At 36.8% G+C, this 19,901-nt stretch overlaps 1 protein-coding gene and 1 pseudogene across 15 annotated transcripts in view; one reads left to right on the plus strand and one right to left on the minus strand.

The window, feature by feature from the left end:
* Positions 1–19,901, minus strand: part of DLGAP1 (DLG associated protein 1) — a 1,070,811-nt gene that overhangs the window by 51,174 nt on the left and 999,736 nt on the right. For all 15 annotated transcript variants that reach the window (XR_013165255.1, XR_013165259.1, XR_013165262.1 and 12 more), the window contains one exon: positions 17,762–17,853. Coding sequence is in view for 2 of the 15 variants with exons in the window: in XM_077135901.1 (XP_076992016.1) it covers positions 17,762–17,853 (92 nt within the window). In the remaining 13 variants the exon portion in view is untranslated. The remainder of the gene's footprint in view (positions 1–17,761; positions 17,854–19,901) is intronic.
* LOC143662772 (polyadenylate-binding protein 1-like) lies at positions 7,995–17,736 on the plus strand (annotated as a pseudogene).

Here is a 19,901-nt window from a genome sequence, read left to right on the forward strand (position 1 = left end):
AAAGCATTTCAACCTGCTGGGTCTCACCTTCAGAGAAAACTGACCCAGGTGACTCTTTCCTCCTGAGAGGAGGCCAGTTTGGTCTGGGAAAACTTGGCTGGGGTCTATAATACCTAAGCAGACCCTCCTAAGGGTTAAAAAAAAAAAATACACCATACAGGTAGGGCAAGAAACAAGAAAACAAGAACTGAAAAATTCTGTTAAACAAAACCTGAGCTAGAGGTCTAGAATAAGCTGAACTGAATGTCAAAGAACAGACAGATAACAAAGTCATCCAGCAAGAAAATCCTAGGTAAAAAAAAGTAAAAACAATCTTCAGAATAAACTCATTACGGAATTAAGTGCCTAGACGCCAGCAAATAATAGCTAATCATACTAGGAAAATTGAAGATATGGCCAGTCAAAGGAACAAGCTAACAATTCAAATGAGATACAGGAGTTGAAACAATACATGGAAAACCTCATCAAAAATCAAATCAATAAATTGAGGGAGAATACAAGGAAGGCAAGAAATGAACAAAAAGAAGAAATCAAAAGTCTGAAAAAACAAATCACAAAACTTATGGGAATGAAAGGCACAGTAGAAGAGATGACAAAAACAGTGGAAACCTACAGTGTTAGATTTCAAGAGGCAGATGATAGGATTAGTGAACTGGAGGATGGGACATCTGAAATCCAACAAGCAAAAGAAAATGTAGGGAAAAGAATGGAAAAATATGAGCTGGGACTCAGGGAACTGAATGACAACAAGAAGCGCATGAATATACATGTTATGGGTGTCCCAGAAGGAGAAGAAAGGGAAAAGGAGGAGAAAAACTAATGAAGGAAATTATCACTGAAAATTTCCCAACTCGAATGAAAGACTTAATATTACAGATCCAAGAAGTGCACAATAGATCCAAATAGAAGTACTCCAAGACACTTACTAATCAGAATGTCAGATGTCAAAGAGAGAGAATCTTTGAAGCAGCAAGAGAAAAACAATCCATCATATACAAGGGAAGCCCAATAAGACTGCATAGATTTCTTAGCAGAAAACATGGAGGCAAGGAGATGATATATTGGATGATATATTTAAGTTACTAAAAGAGAAAAACTGCCAACCAAGAATTCTATATCCAGCAAAACTGTCCTTCAAAAATGAGGGGGAATTCAAAACATTTTCAGGCAAAAAAAAAAAACTGAGAGAATTTATGACCAAGAGATCAGTTCTGCAAGAAATACTAAAGGGAGCACCAGAGAGAGATAGGAAAAGACAGGAGAGAGAGATAGGAAAAGACAGGAGAGAGAGGTGTGGAGAAAAGTGTAGAAATGAAGACTATAAGTAAAGGTAAAAAGAAGAAATATTAGATATGACATATAAAATCCCAAAAGGCAAAATGGTAGAAGAAAGGACTGTCCTTACAGTAATAACACTAAATGTTAATGGATTAAACTCCCCAATCAAAAGACACAGACTGGCAGAATGGATTAAAAAACCAGACCCAACTATATGCTATCTACAGGAGATGCATGTTAGACCCAAGTGAAAGGCTGGGAAAAGATATTTCATGCAAACAACAATCAGAAAAGAGCAGAAGTAGCTATACTAATATCCAACAAATTAGACTTCAAATGTAAAACAATTAAAAGAGACAAAGAGGGACACTATGTATTAATAAAAGGAACAATTCAACAAGAACACATAACAATCATAAATATTTATGCACCAAGCCAGAGTGCTCCAAAATACATGAAGCAAACACTGAAAACACTGAAAAGAGAAATAGACACATTTACCATAATGGTTGGAAACTTCAATCCTCCACTCTCATAAAATGGACAGAACATCTAGACACAGGATCAATAAAGAAACAGAGAATTTGAATAATGCAATAAATGAGCAAGACTTAACAGACATTTATAGAACATTACACCCCACAACAGTAGGATACAAATTTTCTCAAGTGCTCATGGATCATTCTCAAGGGTAGACCATATGCTGGGTCACAAAACACGTCTCAATATATTTAAAAAGACTGAAATCATACAAAACATTCCCAGAGCCAGAAAATTCACAAATATATGGGGGCTCAACAACATACTCTTAAACAACCAGTGGGTCAAGGAAGAAGTTGCAAGAGAAATCAGTAACTATCTCAAGGGAAATGAAAATGAAAACACAACATATCAAAATTTATGGGATACGGCAAAGGCAGTGCAAAGAGGGAAATTTATTGCCCTAAATACCTATATCAAAAAAGAAAGAGCAAAAATGGAGGAATTAACTGTCCACCTGGAAGAACTAGAGAAAGAACAGCAAACTATAACCCCAATGCAAGCAAATGGAAAGAAATAATGAAGTTTAGAGCAAAAAATAGATGAAATTGAGAACATGAAAACAATTGAGAAAATCAGCAAAACCAGAAGTTGGTTCTATGAGAAAATCAATAAGATTGACGGACCCTTAGTAAGGTTGACAAAAAGAAGAAGAAAGAGGATGCAAATAAAATCAGAAATGGAAGGGGAGACATAAGCACTGACCCTGCAGAAATAAAGGAGGTAAAGAGAGGATATTATGAGCAACCTTATACTAATAAACTTAACAATGCAGATGAAATGGACAACTTCCTAGAAAGGCATGAACAACCAACTTTGACTCAAGAAGAAACAGATGACCTCAACAAACCAATCACAAGTAAAGAAATGGAATCAGTCATTAAGAAGCTCCCCCAAAAGAAAGTGAATTCTACCAAATATCAAGAAAGAATTAATACCAATCCTGCTCAAACTCTTCAAAAAAATTGAGGAGGAGGGAAAGCTACCTAACTCATTCTACAAAGGCAACATCACCCTCATACCAAAGCCAGACAAAGATATTACAAGAAAATAAAACTACAGACCAATCTCTCTTATGAATACAGATGCAAAAATCCTCAACAAAATTCTTGCAAGTCAAATCCAACAGCACATTAAAAGAATTATACATTGTGACCAAGTAGGATTCATCCCAGGTGTGCAAGGATGGTTCAACATAAGAAAATCAATTAATGTAATACACCATATCAACAAATCAAAGCAGAAAAATCACATGATTATCTTGACTGAGGCAGAAAAGGCATTTGACAAAATTCAAAATCCTTTCTTGTTGAAAACACTTCAAACAATAGGAATAGAACTTCCTCAATATGATAAAGGGAATATATGATTCCCACAGCTAACATCACCCTCAATGGGGAAAAACTGAAAACTTTCCCCCTAAGATCAGGAACAAGACAAGGATGTCCACTGTCACCATTGTTATTCAACATTGTGTTGGAAGTTCTAACCAAAGCAATTAGACATGAAAAAGAAACACATGGCATCAAAATTGGAAAGGAAGAAGTAAAACTCTCACTGTTTGCAGATGATATGATACTATATGTCGAAACCCCCCCAAAATCCACAGCAAAACTACTAGAGTTAATAAATGAATACAGCACAGTGGCAGGTTACAAGATCAACACTCAAAAATCTGTAGTGTTTCTATAAACTAATAATGAACAATCTGAGGAGGAAATCAAGAAAAAAATTCCATTTACAATTCAACCAAAAGAATAAAATATTTAGGAATAAATTTAACTAAGGATACAAAAGATCTATACAAAGAAAACCACAAGAAATTGTTAAAAGAAATCACAGAAGACCTAAATAAGTGGTAGGGGATACCGTGTTCACATACTGGAAGACTAGATATAGTTAAGACGTCAGTTCTACCTAAATTGATTTACAGATTCAATGTAATACCATTTAATATCCCAAAAACTTACTTTTCAGAAATAGAAGAGCCAATAACCAAATTTGTCTGGAAGGGTAGGGTTCTCTGAAAAGTTAAAAATATTCTGAGAAAGAAAAATGAAGTTGGAGGTCTCACACTACCTGACTTTAAGATGTATTACGAAGCTACAGTGGTCAAAACAGCATGGTACTGGCATAAAAATAGATATACTGACCAATGGAATCAAATAGAATATTCAGATATAGACCCTCTCATCTATGGACAATTGATCTTTGATAAGGCAGTCAAGCCAGCTCACCTGGGACAGAACAGTCTCTTCAATAAATGGTGCCTAGAGAACTGGATACCCACATGCAAAAGAATGAAAGAAGATCCATATCTCACACCATATACAAAAATCGACTCAAAATGGGTCAAAGACCTAAACATTAGATCTAAGACAATAAAACATTTAGAAGAAAATATAGAGAAACATCTTATAAATCTTATAATAGGAGGTGGTTTCCTAGATCTTACACCCAAAGCATGAGCAATGAAGAAAGAAATTGATAAATGGGAACTCCTCAAAATTAAACACTTTTGTGCATCAACGAACTTTGCCAGGAAAGTAAAAAGACAGCCTACACAATGGGAGATAATATTTGGAAACAATATATCAGATAAGGGTCTAGTATCCAGAATATATAAAGAGATTGTTCAACTCAACAACAAAAAGACAAACAACCCAATTACAAAATGGGCAAAAGACATGAACAGACACGTCTCAGAAGAGGAAATACAAATGGCTAAAAGGCACATGAAAAGATGTTCAACTTCCCTGGCTATTAGGGAATGCAAATCAAAACCACAATGAGATATCATCTCAGACCCAGCAGAATGACCATTATCAATAAAACAGAAAATGACAAATGCTGGAGAGATGTGGAGAAAGATGCACACTTATCCACTGTTGGTGTGAATGTCAAATGGTACAACTGCTGTGGAAGGCAGTCTGGCGGTTCCTCAGGAAGCTAAGTATAGAATTGCCATATGATCCAGCAATACCATTGCTAGGTATCTACTCACAGGACATAAGGGCAAAGACACAAACGGACATTCGCACACCAATGTTTATAGCAGCAGTATTTACAATTGCCAAGAGATGGAAACAGCTCAAATGTCCATCAACCACAAGCTGTGGTTTATACATACAATGGAATATTATGCAGATGTAAGAATAAAGTCATAAAACATATAACAACATGGATGGACTTTGAGGACATTATGCTAAGTGATGTTAGCCAGAAACAAAAGGACAAATACTGTATGGTCTCTCACTGATATTAACTAACATTAATGAATGAACTTGGAGAAATTCAGTTAAGAACAGAGGCCATTAAGAGACAGAAATAGGGTAGATTTTGGGTAATTGGAGCTGAAGGGATACAGGTTGTATAATAGAACTTATTGTAAAAATTTAGAAATGGATCACATAATACTACCTAATTGTAGTACAATAATGTAAGTATACCAAATGAAGCTGAATGTGAGAATGACAGAGGGAGAAGGGCTGGGGGCATAAATGAAATCAGAAGGAAAGATAGACAAAGTCTGAGATGGTATAATCTAAGAATGCCTAGAGTGTACAATGATAGCGACTAAATGTACAAATTAAAAAATGTTTTAACATGAGGAAGAACAAAGGAATGTCAATATTGCAGGGTGTTGAAAATAGATGGTAATTCATATTTTAAACCTTTAACTTATGTGTGAGACTAAAGAAAAAATGTTTATTTGGTTCAAAATTTATATTTTGACTAGTGCATTTCCTAATATAACTTTTATGGGCAGTTTAATTAAGTACATGGAACCTTGAGTAGGGCATGAGATTTTGTAAGTTTGTCCAGAGTGATGTCCTGATAAATTCCAGAGTGATTTGAACAGTGAATAAAAAAGTATTTGCAAAGTCCCCTTGGGAGAATGGTGAGAAATGGAAAAAATTCAACTTCCCCATTTACAGAATTCCTGATATTCTGCAAGCAGTGGGGACAACTAAATCAATAGGCCGTGTGCTCAATTTGGGTTTGTTCATATGAAACTTATCCCTGCAAAGGAGAGACTAAGCCTACTTAAAGCTAAGCCTCAGAGTCACCCCGAGAGAACCTCTTTTGTTGCTCAAATGTGGCCTATCTCTCTCTCAGCCAATACGACAAGCAAACTCACCACCTTCCCACTCTCTACATGGGACATGACTCCCAGGGGTGTAAACCTCCCTGGCAACATGGGAAAGAAATCCTAGAATGAGCTGAGACTCAGCATCAAAGGATTGAGAAAACCTTCGACCAAAAGGGGGAAGAGAGAAATGAGACAAAATAAAGTGTCAGTGGCTGAGAGATTTCAAACAGAGTCGAGAGGTTATCCTGGAGGTTATTCTTATGCATTTTATAGATATCCCCTTTTTAGTTTAAGGTGTATTAGAGAGGCTAGAGGGAAGTGCTGGAAACTGTAGAGCTGTGTTCCATTAGCCATGTTTCTTGAAGATGAATGTATAATGATACAGCTTTCACAATGTGACTATGTGACTGAGAAAACCTTGTGTCTGATGCTCCTTTTATCTATGATACTGACAGATGAGTAAAGAGTATAGATTAAAAAGAAATAAATAATAAGGGGAACAAATGTCAAAATAAGTTGAGCAGATTGAAATACTAGTGAACAATGAAAGGGAGTTGTGAGGGGTATAGAAAAAAAATAGGGAGAACTAAGGTTAAAATCTACTGAGTAGATAGAAATATTAGTGGTCAATGAGAAGGAGGAGTAAGGAGTATGGTATATGTGAGCTTTTCCTTTTTAATTTTTTTCTGGAATGATCCAAATGTTCTAAAAAATGATCATGGTGATGAATATACTACTATGTGATGATATTGTGAGCCATTTATTGTACACCATACATAGAATGTTTGTATGGTAAGAATTGTCATGTTTGTATGTTGTTTTGGTTTGATGATATAAAATAAATTTAAAAAAAAATAAAGTTTCAGTGGCTGAGAGATTTCAAACAAAAAATTTTACAAAAGTTTATATGTACATAGGATTATTTCAACAATTTTTAAAGGTTCATGGAAAAAGTATATATCAAAATATACTCATTTATTAGTTCATGGTTAATGGATGAGATTATGGGTGATTTTAGTTTGTAATTTATATTTTTTGTAATTAATAAATGTTTACAATGTACTATTTTATTTTTCTTATTCATTAATTGGATTATTCAATAACACAATATCCTTATAGAAAAGGTAGATAATACTTATAAAGAATGATATATTATATATAATTAATATATAACTATGATGTGTCATATAATAATTCAAATGCATATGATGTTCATATATACATGTACGTGTACATATCATAAATGTACACATATACTATGTATACGTACATTATATGGTGTGCAAATATACAGCTATATAATATGTATACACAAATATTAAATTGAGCTTTTTCAATTACTCCAAAGCCTATTAGAGAGTTACAAACTGTTAACTGAATATTTGCCCCCCAAATAAATTTTCACTGCACTTTTATAATGAAAAAGGAGTTATATTCTTTCTTTATGTCCACCCTTAAAGTCACTCTTGGGCTAATGTAAAAGAATGAACTTTGAGGTCACTGTTAAAATACAATTGTTACTAGGAAGGAAAGGAGATCTTTGGGAGGGTCTTAGCTATCTCATCTCAGTAAACAGAAGGGATTGGTTTACTCGATTTGCTAATTATCACCTTGAAAGGCAAAGAGAATCCCTGATACACAAATTTCTGGAGAGCAGTCAAAAAGGATGAGAGAGAAGGTGGGCAAGGAGTTGGGGACGTGATGAGGCTGAAAGCACTGGTGGAGATGCGTGCTCCTGTGGGAGAGTGCTGGCGAGATTTGCCTGCTCTGCTTAGGTTCGTTTTGGCATTATCAGTAAAGATGTGCTTTGTGGATTTCACAGAAAAGTGCCACTAACTGACCTATAAAACAGAAATTGGGGGAAGATACCTAACGCTTGACAAAGATGACAAGTGTCTCCACTGACTTAAGAGAACAGTCTTGTTTCAAAACCACGTCTTCATTGGTTATCTCTGGCTTGGCTCTGCCATGACATTCAAACTAGTGACCTTTAAACAGCATTCCTACGTACATGGTCTCCCCAGGAGGCTGCCCTGGAGAAAGGACATGATACGTTTACTATCCACGGCACTTTGAGACTGTCATGGCTACGGGCAAATGCATCGGCCAGACTGGTAAATACTCCATGTGGATTCTTTTTCCTTGCAGCAGGTGGTGCATTTTATTTTTTACTTAAATACTCTTAACTTACTCCTTTTCTTTTGATTTGGAGCACTGAAGAGTATCCTCAATTTACAAGTTTACCTGATGATTTATCTAGCTACTAGATAAATCATTCGAGTGGACTTTGTTGTGTTTGCTTTGGTTCTTAAATTGTGATTCAAAAGATGATAATAAGCTTCTGGACTCTGACAAGGTCTTTTAATCTTCCTCTCTTTGCTTTATCTCTTTCTCTGGCTCTATTTTCTTCCTCTCTCACACTTTTTGTTTGGGTGCGTGCTCTCTTTTATCAGTCTGCTTATTTGGGGAAGGAGGAGATGGTTTGCCATTGGCCATTCAGTGTGAAAACAACAATAGTCTCATCTTTCTCATATGATCATTAAAAAAAAAAATCCACCTGCTGTCATTAGGTAATCTCATCTTCCCAATTTTGCCTTTCAAGATCCTATCAAAAAGAATTACTACAGGCAAAATTATAAAAAGAATTACAGTTAGTGGCAGAAGATACAAGTGATCCAAGCTGAGCTTGTTTGACAACGGATTTCCCTTGGAGAGTTTCAAAACAATCATTTACATCAACTTATATGCTTAATTACTTTATAATGGTTAAAGTGACCTTGGAGGGAAGGGTATACTTTGGAACATTAAGCACCAAAATGGTTGGCCAGCTCTTCTGGGGGGAAGAATTTTAAATAAATTACTCAGTTTAAGGAGGACCTGTCCATCCCACAAACTGCATTAATTCATTAAATGTTCAACTTTTTAATAACATGATGAAATTGGCTTATTTGAAGTTTGGAAATTGCTATGAGGTACGCCCAAATAATGCAACAGTTGGCATTCTCACAGATGGATGTGTCAGAACGTTAATTGGGTAAGATAAACTAGTTGACTGACAGAGAATGTTTGAAGTAAAATATAAAGATTGAGATGACTTTCCCATGTTTTTAAAGACAAGTTGGAGGTATAATTAATCGCTTTCTTCAAATTTCAATCTTTAGAGAGATTCTATTTGGAGACAAAATAAAATAGAAATGTTTATATACTGCTTCCTCTGTGTCAGGCAATGTCCTAAAAGTTTTACTTCCATTATGCAGCACTTGTCATGCCAACACTCTGGGGTTAACATGATTATCCCCCTCTCTTTTTTTTTTTTTTTTTACATATAAGGAAACCAAAGCACAAATATTCTAAATAATTTGTTCAAAGTTAGGATTATTCTAGGTTTCTGGCTCCAGAGTCTCAACACCATTGAGGAAAAAAGCAAATTGGGAAAAGAAAGGAGAAAGGTGTTTTCTTAACATGAGATCTTTTGTGTCTAATAATTTTACATTTTTGAAGAATTTTCTGAAGTACTGAATTAAAGAAATAAGTGCCAAATGGGTTGGCTTGAAAACCATGATCATTAAAACTTGAGGTAAATACAATATAACGGTCTCTCTCTAAGCCAACTCAGCAGGTGAACTCACTGTCCTCCCCTTACATGGGACATTATTCCTAGAGATGAGCCAGGACCTGGCATCATGGGAAAGAGAAAGCTTTCTCGAAAAAAAGGGGGAAGAGAAAATTGAGACAAAATAAAGTTTCAGTGGATGAGAGATTTCAGAGTCAGAGTCGAGAGGTTATTCTGGAGGTTATTCTTATGCATTATATAGATATCCCTTTTTAGTTTATGGTTATTAGAGTGGCTAGAGGGAAGTGCCTGAAACTGTTCAACTGTACTCCAGTAGCCTTGATTCTTGAAGATGACTGTATAACCATCTTGCCTTTACAATGGGACTGTGTGATTGCGAAAACCTTGTGGCTGATGCTCCCTTTATCCAGGGTATGGACAGATGAGTAAAAAAATACGGACTCTCCATCTCCCCAGTGGTTAATGCAGAGAGTGTGGAGTGTGTGCTCCAGGCTCGGGGCACACATTTATTACTAAAAATTCCAAAAAATGATTTTTTAATCTTAAAAAAAATCCAAAACTTATGAAAAAGCTGTGTCTCTCCCGCAGGAGACTTTTTTTTCCATCTGTTTTTGTCTGCCAAAGCTTTTACAGAATGCAACACACAAGAGATGGATTGGTTTTTAATAAAAATGTGATTTATTTAGTTAAAAATTTATAGTTCTTCAGAGGAAAGGCAGCTAACTTTCAGCTGAGATTCTCTGTTACATGGGAAGGCACACAGCAAAGTCTGCTGGCCTTCTCTCCTGGTTTCTGGGTTCCAATGGCTTTCCCCAGGCAATTCCTTTCTGCATCTCCAAACTTGTGGGCTGAGCTATGAGTGCTGAGATGTGGTATGCTGCTGAGCTCTCTTCTGACCTTTCTCTTTTAGTCTCCAGTTAATTAAATTAAACCTCACTCATTGTGGAAGGCACTTCCTTAGTCAACCGCAAAAGTGATCAGCCATAGATGAATTTCACATACTGATGATTTAAGGGAACAGAAACAGAACAATGGGGCATCATCACCTCCCCAAATTGACACCTGAACCGAACTACCACACCTTCCTCTTTTATAAAATACCCCAGTGAAGCAGCCGAGACGGACCCACCTGCAGCCCCATAGCAGCTACAAGAAGGAACCAAGAGACAAGGCCTTCCTGCTGCCGGACCTGACACCGCCACCCCAGCTCCCCAGCCAGCAGCCAGCTGCAGGGGATTCACCCGACTCTGCAGCCACTGAGTAATTTTCGAGTCTAGGTGATTTTTGTCCCTCTGTACTTGCCCTCTCTCCCCTCTGCCTGGCTCCGCCCCCGGCCCCAGCACTTGCTCTCCTCTCACATAAAGGTCACAGCCAATGGCCTTGCAGGCGGCCATGCAGAGATGAACCCTGTGACCCCAGCTACCCCATGGCCTTGCTCTAGGGGCCAGACCTACATCCCAAACTCTCATAGCTGCTCTATGAGAAGTGCAGGTCTGCAGGGACGTGATCACCAGCTGCTCCTTGGCCTCCAGGTATGTGAATTTCCAGGAGCCGCAGATGTGCTTTGGATACCATGAATTTTGATGTTATAAAGGGCAAGCCAGTATACATAATGTGGTCTCAGCCTGATCCATTGCTTCACAAAAGGGAAGTGGGCAACATATTCATTACAAATTTGGACACTTACACCCAAAACATGAGCATCGAAGAAAAATAGATAAATGGAAACTTCTCAAAATTAAACAGTTTTGCGCATCAAAGAATTTTGACAAGGGAATAAAATGGAAGCCTATGCACTGGGAGACAGTATTTGGAAACAGTATAATAGATAAGGGTCTAGTATCCAGAATATATAAAGAGATTCTTCAACTCAACAACAAAAGGCAAACAACCCAATAACAAAATGGGTAAAAGACATGAACAGACACTTCTCAGAATAGGAAATACAAATGGCTAAAAGGCACAGGAAACAATGCTCAACTTCACTGGCTATTAGGGAAATGCAAACCAAAACCACAATGAGATATCATCTTACACCCACCAGAATGGCCATTATCAATAAAGCAGAAAATGACAAATCCTGGAGGGGATGTGGAGAAAGAGGTACATTGTTAGTGGGAATGTAGAATGGTACAACCACTGTGGAAGGTACTTTGGTGATTCCTCAGGAAGCTAAGTATAGAATTGCCATATGATCCAGCAATACCATTTCCAGGTATCTATCTATTCAGAGGATATGAGGGCAAGGACACAAATGGACATTTGCACACCAATGTTTACAGCAGCATTATTAACAATTGCTAAGAGATGGAAACAGCCCAGATGCCCATCAACGGATGAGTGGCTAAACAAGCTGTGGTATATACATATGATGGAATATAATGCAGCTGTAAGACAGAATTAAGTCATGAAATATGTAACAACAGGGATGGATCTTGAGAACATTATGCTGAGTAAAATTAGCCAGAACAAAAGGACAAATACTGTATGGTCTCACTGATATGAACTAACATTAATGAGTGAACTTGGAGAATTTCCGTTAAAAACACAGGTTATCAGGAGATAGAAATAGGGTAGAGATTGGGTAATTGGTGCTGAAGGAATATAGATTGTGCAAAAGGACTGATCATAAAAATTCAGAAATGGATAGCACAATACCACCTCACTGTAGCACAATAATATAAGTAAACTGAGTGAAGTTGAATGTAAATATGAAAGCAGGAGAGGGCCGGGGGGCTGAAACCAGAAGGAAGGATAGAAGATAAAGACTGAGATGGTATAATTTAGGAATGCCTAGAGTGTACAATGATGGTGATTAAATGTACAAATTAAAAAATGTTTTTGCATGAGGAAGAACAAAGGAATGTTAGCATTGCAGGGTGTCGAAAATAGATGGTATATGGGAAAAAGTACAATCAATAGTACAATAGTATAGCAAGCTAGGGGCTATAGTCAACAGTAACATTGTAATATGCTTCCAATGAAAGTAACAAAGGCATTATGTGAAATCTAAATGTCAACAGGCAGGAAGACTGGAAAAAGGGTATGGATTCTTTATTGGAGAAAAGGAAATGTCTTCAGAAAGAGTATGGTGGTGAAGGCATGTCTATACACATAGGCTGGATTGTATGATGTGTGAATAAAATTATTTAAAAATGAACAGAGAGAGTGGGAGATGACTCCCAGGGATGAGTCCTGCCCTGGTACCTTGGGATCAACAATTCCATCCTGACCAAAAGGGGGAAAAGAGGTGTAACTAATAAAATATCAGTGGCAGAGAGAGTTCAAATAGAGTCAAGAGGCTACTCTGGAGGTTACTCTTACACAAGCTTCAATTAGACCTTGCTACCTATGATAACCTGCTAACCCCCAACCAGGGCCATTCCAGCCAATCCTAGAGAACACCTAGGGCAACATATAAGATTCTACAAAGGTTCCACGCACTAGAGTAACTTTCCAGAAACCTACAACCTCCAGATGGGTCCCTGGACCAGATAAGTCCTGAAACCTAGGGGGCCCAGCCTCTCCAGAATATCAGATGGTTCCATCTTCCTACCGCATATTATTGACAGAACTTTCCAACATGAAAAATTTAGAATGGTCATAGCCCAAATATCCCTAAAGAGAGGGATAGGAAAATCAAAGGTGATGGTGGAGTTATATAGAGAAGACAGGATTTAACAAGTGAATATGATTGCTGAATCACTAAATTGATATATCTTTTAGTCTCCAGTATTTTAGAGCAGCTAGAAGTAAAAACCTAAAATTGTGGAATTGTAACCTGTGCCAAACCCTGAAACCTGTTCTACAACTAATTGTAATACTGTGCTTTGAAATTTATAGCTTTTCTGTATATACGTTATTTTTCACAAAAAAAGAAAAAAAAAGTCAATTGTGATGATAAAAAAAAAAAGTTATGCCTTCTAGCCTCCTATATTCTAGAGCAGCTAGAAGGGAAAAATCTGAGAGGTTTGTATGGTAGCCCATGACAAACTCTGGGATCTGTCCTGTAACTACTTGCTAAAGAGTGCTTTGAAAACTGTTGCTTTTTTATTTCTTTGCTTTGTATATATGTTATATTATACAATTAAAAAACTTTAAAAAAATGAACAGAGAGAAACAAGTACTAGAGAAATGTGGAGAAAGAAACGTACCTTATTCACTGTCAGTAGGGAAGTGAGAGGAGCAGCCCCTTAGAGGGCAGTGTGGTGGTTCCACAGGAATCTAGGGATGAGTTTGCCATATAATCCTGAAACCCCATTGCTCAATATATACCTGGGGAAGCTGAGTGTGGGGACATGAATGGACATTTGCATGCTGGTGTCTCTGGTGGCGGTGCTGGTGGCGGTGTTCGTATTCATAATGAATGGAGGTAGCCTAAGGGTACAACGACAGAGGAGTGGAAGGGAGAACTGTGCTGTATATATACAATGGACTACTAAGTAGCCTAAAGAAGGAATGATGTTATGAGGCACACAACTAGATGAATGAAACTTAACAGCTGTAAGCTGAATGAAATGTCAGGAATAAAAAGACAAATATTATCATCCCTCAATCATATGGACTAACTATAATATGAATTGAAGTTGAGAGCATGGGATATCAGGTTGGGGCATATTGTAAAGGGTCCTGTATATTCAGGAGGTGTAACTGTTAATTCTAAATTCTCAGATACTGAGCTGTTTATATATAACATGGTCTTTCCCAGAAATTTCAGGTATTGATGTGACACCTGAGACTCAGAGTTAGCACTCTGAAGCTATGAAAGTCAGCAGTACCCCATACAGGAATGGTTTAAAAAGTGGAAAAAGTGACCAGACATTGAATGGCGATATGAATGAAGCTGATATGGATAGGACTACGCTATATCAGTAGACTGGGTAAAGGATGATCTCATCCATATTTTAAAACTTCAACTTCTGTGTGAGACTAAAGGAAGAGATGTTTATTTGGTGCAAAATTTATATTTTGGGTAGTGCATTTCCTAATTTAACTTGTATGGTCAGTTTAATATGTAAACTATACACCATAAGTACGTGGAATTTTGACTAGGGCATGAAATTTTGCTGGTTTGTCCAGGTTAGTGTGATGTCCCTATAAATCCCAGAGTGATTCAGACAGTGAATAAAGAAGTATTTGCAAAGTCCCCTTGGGGGAGTGGGGAGAATGGGGAAAATATTCAACCTCCCTATTTGGAGAATTCCTGATATTCTCACAAGCAGTGGGGACAACAAAATCAATAGGCCGGGCCCTTGATCTTGGGGCTTGCCCCTGTGAAACTTATTCCTGCAAAGGATAAGTTAAGTCTACTTAAAATTATGCCTTAGAGTCATCCCCAGAGAACCTCTTTTGTTGCTCAGATGTGGCTTCTCTCTTAGCCAGTGCGGCAAGTGAGCTCATGCCCTCCCCTACTACATGAGACATGATTCCCAGGGGTATAAATCTCCCTGGCAACATGGGACAGAAATCCTGGGATGAGCCAGGATCCGGAATCAAGGGATTGAGAAAACCTTCTTGACCTAAAGGGGGAAGAGAGAAATTTTACAAAATAAAGTTTCAGTGTCTGAGAAGTTTAAAAAAGAGTCAAGAGGTTATCCTGGAGGTTAGTCTTATATATTATACAGAGAACCCCTTTTTAATTTATGGTGTATTGGAATGGCTACAGGGAAGTACTTGAAACTGTAGAGCTGTGTTCCAGTAGCCTTGTATTTTGAAGATTTTTACAATGTTACTGTTTGACTGTGAAAACCTTGTGTCTGATGTTCCTCTATCTATGGTATGGACAGATGAGTAAAATATATGGATACAAAATACACAAATAATAGGGAAACAAAGATAAAAAAAAATTGAGTAAACTGAAATACTAGTGGTCAATGGAGAAGGAGGGGTAAGGGATATGATATGGGATGTATGAGTTTTTTCTTTTTTCTTTCTTTTTCTGGAGTGATGATGCAAATGTTCAAAAATAATTATCATGGGGATGAATACATAACTATGTGATGATATTGTGAGCCACTGGTTGTACACCATGCATGAACTATTTGTATGCCAAAAATGTTTGTGTGCTTGTATATTAAGTTTTCACAACAAAAATATTTGAAAATTTTGGACAAATCTATTGATAATGAAGCACTGTATAATGTATTTTCTGCTTTTGGGAACATCCTTTCCAAGGTAGTTTATGAGAAAAATGGCTCCACGGGCTGTGGATTTGTACATTTTGAGACAGAGGAAGCAGCTGAAAGAGCTATTGAAAAAATGAAAGAGATGCTTCATGTGAAAGCAAAGTATTTGGTGGACCATTTTAAATTTCATAAGGAACGAGAAGCTGAACTTGGAGCTGGGGCAAAAGAGTTTACCAACATTTACAGCAATAATTTTGGAGAAGATGTGGATGATGAGTGCCTTAAGGATCTCTTTGGCAAGTTTGGACCTGCCTTATGTGTGAAAGTAATGACTGATGAAAGTGGGAGATCCAAAGGCTTTGGATTTGTGAGCTTCAAAAGGCATGAAGATGCACAGAAAGCTGTGGATGAGATGAATGGAAATTTGGAAAACAAATTTATGTTGGTAGAGCTCAGAAAAAAGTAAAACAACAGGTGGAACTTGAGTGCAAATTTGAACAAATGAAGCAAGATAGGAACACCAGATACCAGGGTGTTAACCTTTATGTGAAAAATCTCAATGATGGTATTGATGATAAATATGGTGTCTCTAGAAAGTTTTTTTTTGTTTCCCCATTTAGTACAATCACTAGTGCAAAGGTTATGATGGAGGGTAGTCACAGTAAAGGCTTTGGTTTTGTATGTTTCTCCTCCCCAGAAGAAGCCCGGTATCTTAGTTTATGGTGTATTGGAGTGGTTAGAGGGAAGTACTTGAAATGGCAGAGCTGTGTTCCAGGAGCCATGTTTCTTGAAGATGATTGTATAATGATATAGCTTTTGCAATATGACTGCACGATTGTGAAAACCTTGTGTCTGATGCTTCTTTTATCTATGGTATGGACTAATGAATAAAAAATATGGATAAACAATAAATAATAGGAGGAGCAAAGGTTAAAATAAATTGGGTAGATTGAAATACTAGTGGTCAATGAGGGGAGGGATAAGGAATATAGGATGTATGAGTTTTTTCTTTTTTCTTTCTTTTGCTGGAGAGAGGCAAATGTTCAAAAAAATTTATCATGGTGATGAATACACAATATATAATGATACTGTGAACCACTGATTGTACACCATGTATGTAATGCTTGTATTTCAAGAATGTTTGTATGTTTGTTTGTTGTTTACAATAAAAATAATTTAAAAATAACTGGTACATCACTTTTTTTCAGATTTTCATTTTATGTCCCAAGAAATTCTATTTACAGGAGGCATTCCACAGATATTTAGTGAACGGAAGGATGACAAATGGATGAATGAACATCCAAAAGCTTTCTCCTAGTTAACAGAGACAGTGGTGAAGGTGAGATAATATTCCTACTTACAATCTAGCACAATTTCTCCTACCATAACTGTAGTTTTACTTGATTCTGCTGACATACACTATGCACTTAGTGTGTGCAAAACACGATCCTGGAAGCTGGGTCTTGTGATATCAGTAAAACATAGCTCTGCCCATCCAGGGACTCCCTTACGATTCTGGGTCAAGCTCTTGTTTTTAAAATGAAGGTACTGAACTCAGAGTTACTTCCAGCTCCCAAGTCCTGTGGTCTTATACAACTCAAAATTTCCCACCTCTAGATACTAAGACTCTACAATAAGGTGATTTTAAAGAGTTATCTAAAGGAACTGGAGATTCAAGATTATGATAGGGAGGGTGAGGCAGGGATGTTTTCTTTTTCCTCATCTTCATTTATTCATTCATCATTTCTCATTCCTTGAGCACATACTAAACAACAGACACTTGTAAGTACTAGGAATAAAAATAGGAATAGGGTAAGTCCTCTTCTCATTAGAATTCTAGAGTCTAAAATGGGAAGGCTTTGTGAAGAGGAATCATTTGGTATTCCAAGAGTACCACATACAGTGTTTATGTGTATGAGTGTGATATACCTATGCTACTATTCTAGCTACAGCTTACATGGAGTTGTCTTCAGCAATAAATTATAGAATAGAATCAGCTAATATTAATTCAAGCTGACCTAAATGTCCCCCAAAGTTAGTAGGAAATATTGTTGAATCTTGATAAATCTTGTAGATTTATCATGGAGAAAAATACTTGTACCGTACTTGCCAAACATCAAGAGTAAAGAGGACGAACGTGTGTGGACTCACCACTTCTCTTCTTCTACTTGCACTCCTATGGACTGGAACTTACTGGGTGATTTATTCTCCCCTGCTTTGTCAGGCTCTTCAGCATCATCCACCTGAACAAATAAATAAACGGAGGAGCTCCAATTTAATTACCTCACTTGAAAAACAAATTCACTGTTCATTACATACATTCTAATAGTTCCCGCATGCTTTGTAATTGGTAGCCTTTTTGTTCAAGATTTGCATATCCGGTGAGCGCCATCACCTCTTTATTATCACGCTCTGTGACTCTGCTGATCTTAGTAAAATGAAATTTTGTTCACTCACATAGTGCCTGATAAATATCTATTATTTCTCTACAGATTTGCAAGTACGTACTTACCTATGAGTACAGTCTTAGTGCTTAGATATGGAAACGTGTTCTAGAAAGTTCTGAATTTGCAGATATGAAAATAAAAATAAAAGAAAGAAAAAGTCATTTATGATAGTTAGAATTATTGATATAAGGGCAATTTTACTTTGGGAGATTTAGGTACTAGCTTATTAAGATAAACTCTCAATTATCTTCATTTTTTTCCCCTTGTACTAAGGAACTGGCTTTGAATATCATACCATAGTTTCTAAATGGCTATGTATATATTACAACTCATACGGAAAATGTATCTACCCAAAACCGACAACTTATGTGACAGATTAGGCCCAACTCAAATTTGAAGTAAATTTTAGAGCTATTCAGAGCAATTAAGTTTGTTCCTCTTTTCCTATGTATTCAACATTTTTTTCTTCTAATTGAAAAAGCAACTCAATGTAAGTTATATATAATTAAAATAGAGAAATATGTCTTATAGAAAGCAAAAGTATCCCAACGTCTAATATGTTTTTGGTAACACATTATCTTATTTAACTTGTATGGTTAGTTTATTCCAACATCATAATTACATGGAATCTTGAATGTTGGTTTGTACAGGTTAGTGTAATGCTCTGACACATTCCAGAGTAATTTGGGGAGAGAATTAAGAAGTATTTGCAAAGTCCCCTGGAGGGACTGAGGAAGAAGGAGAAAACATTAAACTTCCCTGATATTCTTGCAAGCATTGGGGACAACCAATTTAATAGGCTGAGCCCTTGATCTTGGAGATTGCCCCCATGAAACTTATTCCTGCAAAGGAGAAGCTAAGCCTACTTATAATTATGCCCAAGAGTCACTCCCAGAGAACCTCTTCTGTTGCTCAGATGTGGCCTCTCTCTCTAAGCCAAACTCACATATAAACTAATTACCATCCCCTGCCCTGCTACATGGGACATGACTCCCAGGGGTGTAAATCTCCCTGGCAACGTGGGACGTGACTCCCAAGAATAAACTGGGACCCAACATCCTGGGACTGAAAAAATCTTCTTGACCAGAAGGGGAAGAGAGAAATGAGACAAAATAAAGTTCCAGTGGCTGAGAGATTTCAAATAGAGTTGAGAGGTTATTCTTATGCATTATATAGACATCCCTTTTTAGTTTTGAATGTATCAGAATCGCTAGAAGGAAATACCTGAAACTGCTGAACTGATTTCCAGCAGCCTTGATTCTTAAAGATGACTGTCTAACTATATAGCTTTTACAGTGTGACCACATGATTATGAAAACCTTGTGGTTGATGCTTCCTTTATCCAGGGTATGAAAAGATGATTTAAAAAATAAAGACAAAAAATAAATAAATAATAAGGGGGGATATAAGGGGTAAAAAAAAAAACTGGGTAGAGTACAATACTAGTGGTCAATAAGAAGGAGGGGTAAGGGGTATGGGATGTATGGGTTTTTACTTTTTTCTTTTTATTTCCTTTTCTGAAGTGATGCAAACATTCTAAAATTGATCAGGGTGATAAATACACAACTATGTGATGCTCTTGCGAGCCACTGATTGTATACTTTGAATGGACTATATGGTGCATGAAGATATTTCAAATAAAAAAAAGTACCCCAACAATCACTCTCAATCCTTTGATGCATGGTTGTCCATATTTTAATACATATTTAATAAAATGAGCATTAATATTAAATTTATATACATCAACATATATAGGAATTTGCTTTTCTGCAATGTGCTCTACTTATTTAGATTGCTCTCTTTAGGATATTTTATCAGGTCAGTAATATAGCTCTACCTCAATC

Source organism: Tamandua tetradactyla, chromosome 18, assembly GCF_023851605.1.
Source record: "Tamandua tetradactyla isolate mTamTet1 chromosome 18, mTamTet1.pri, whole genome shotgun sequence".
NCBI classification, from domain to species: Eukaryota; Metazoa; Chordata; class Mammalia; order Pilosa; family Myrmecophagidae; genus Tamandua; species Tamandua tetradactyla.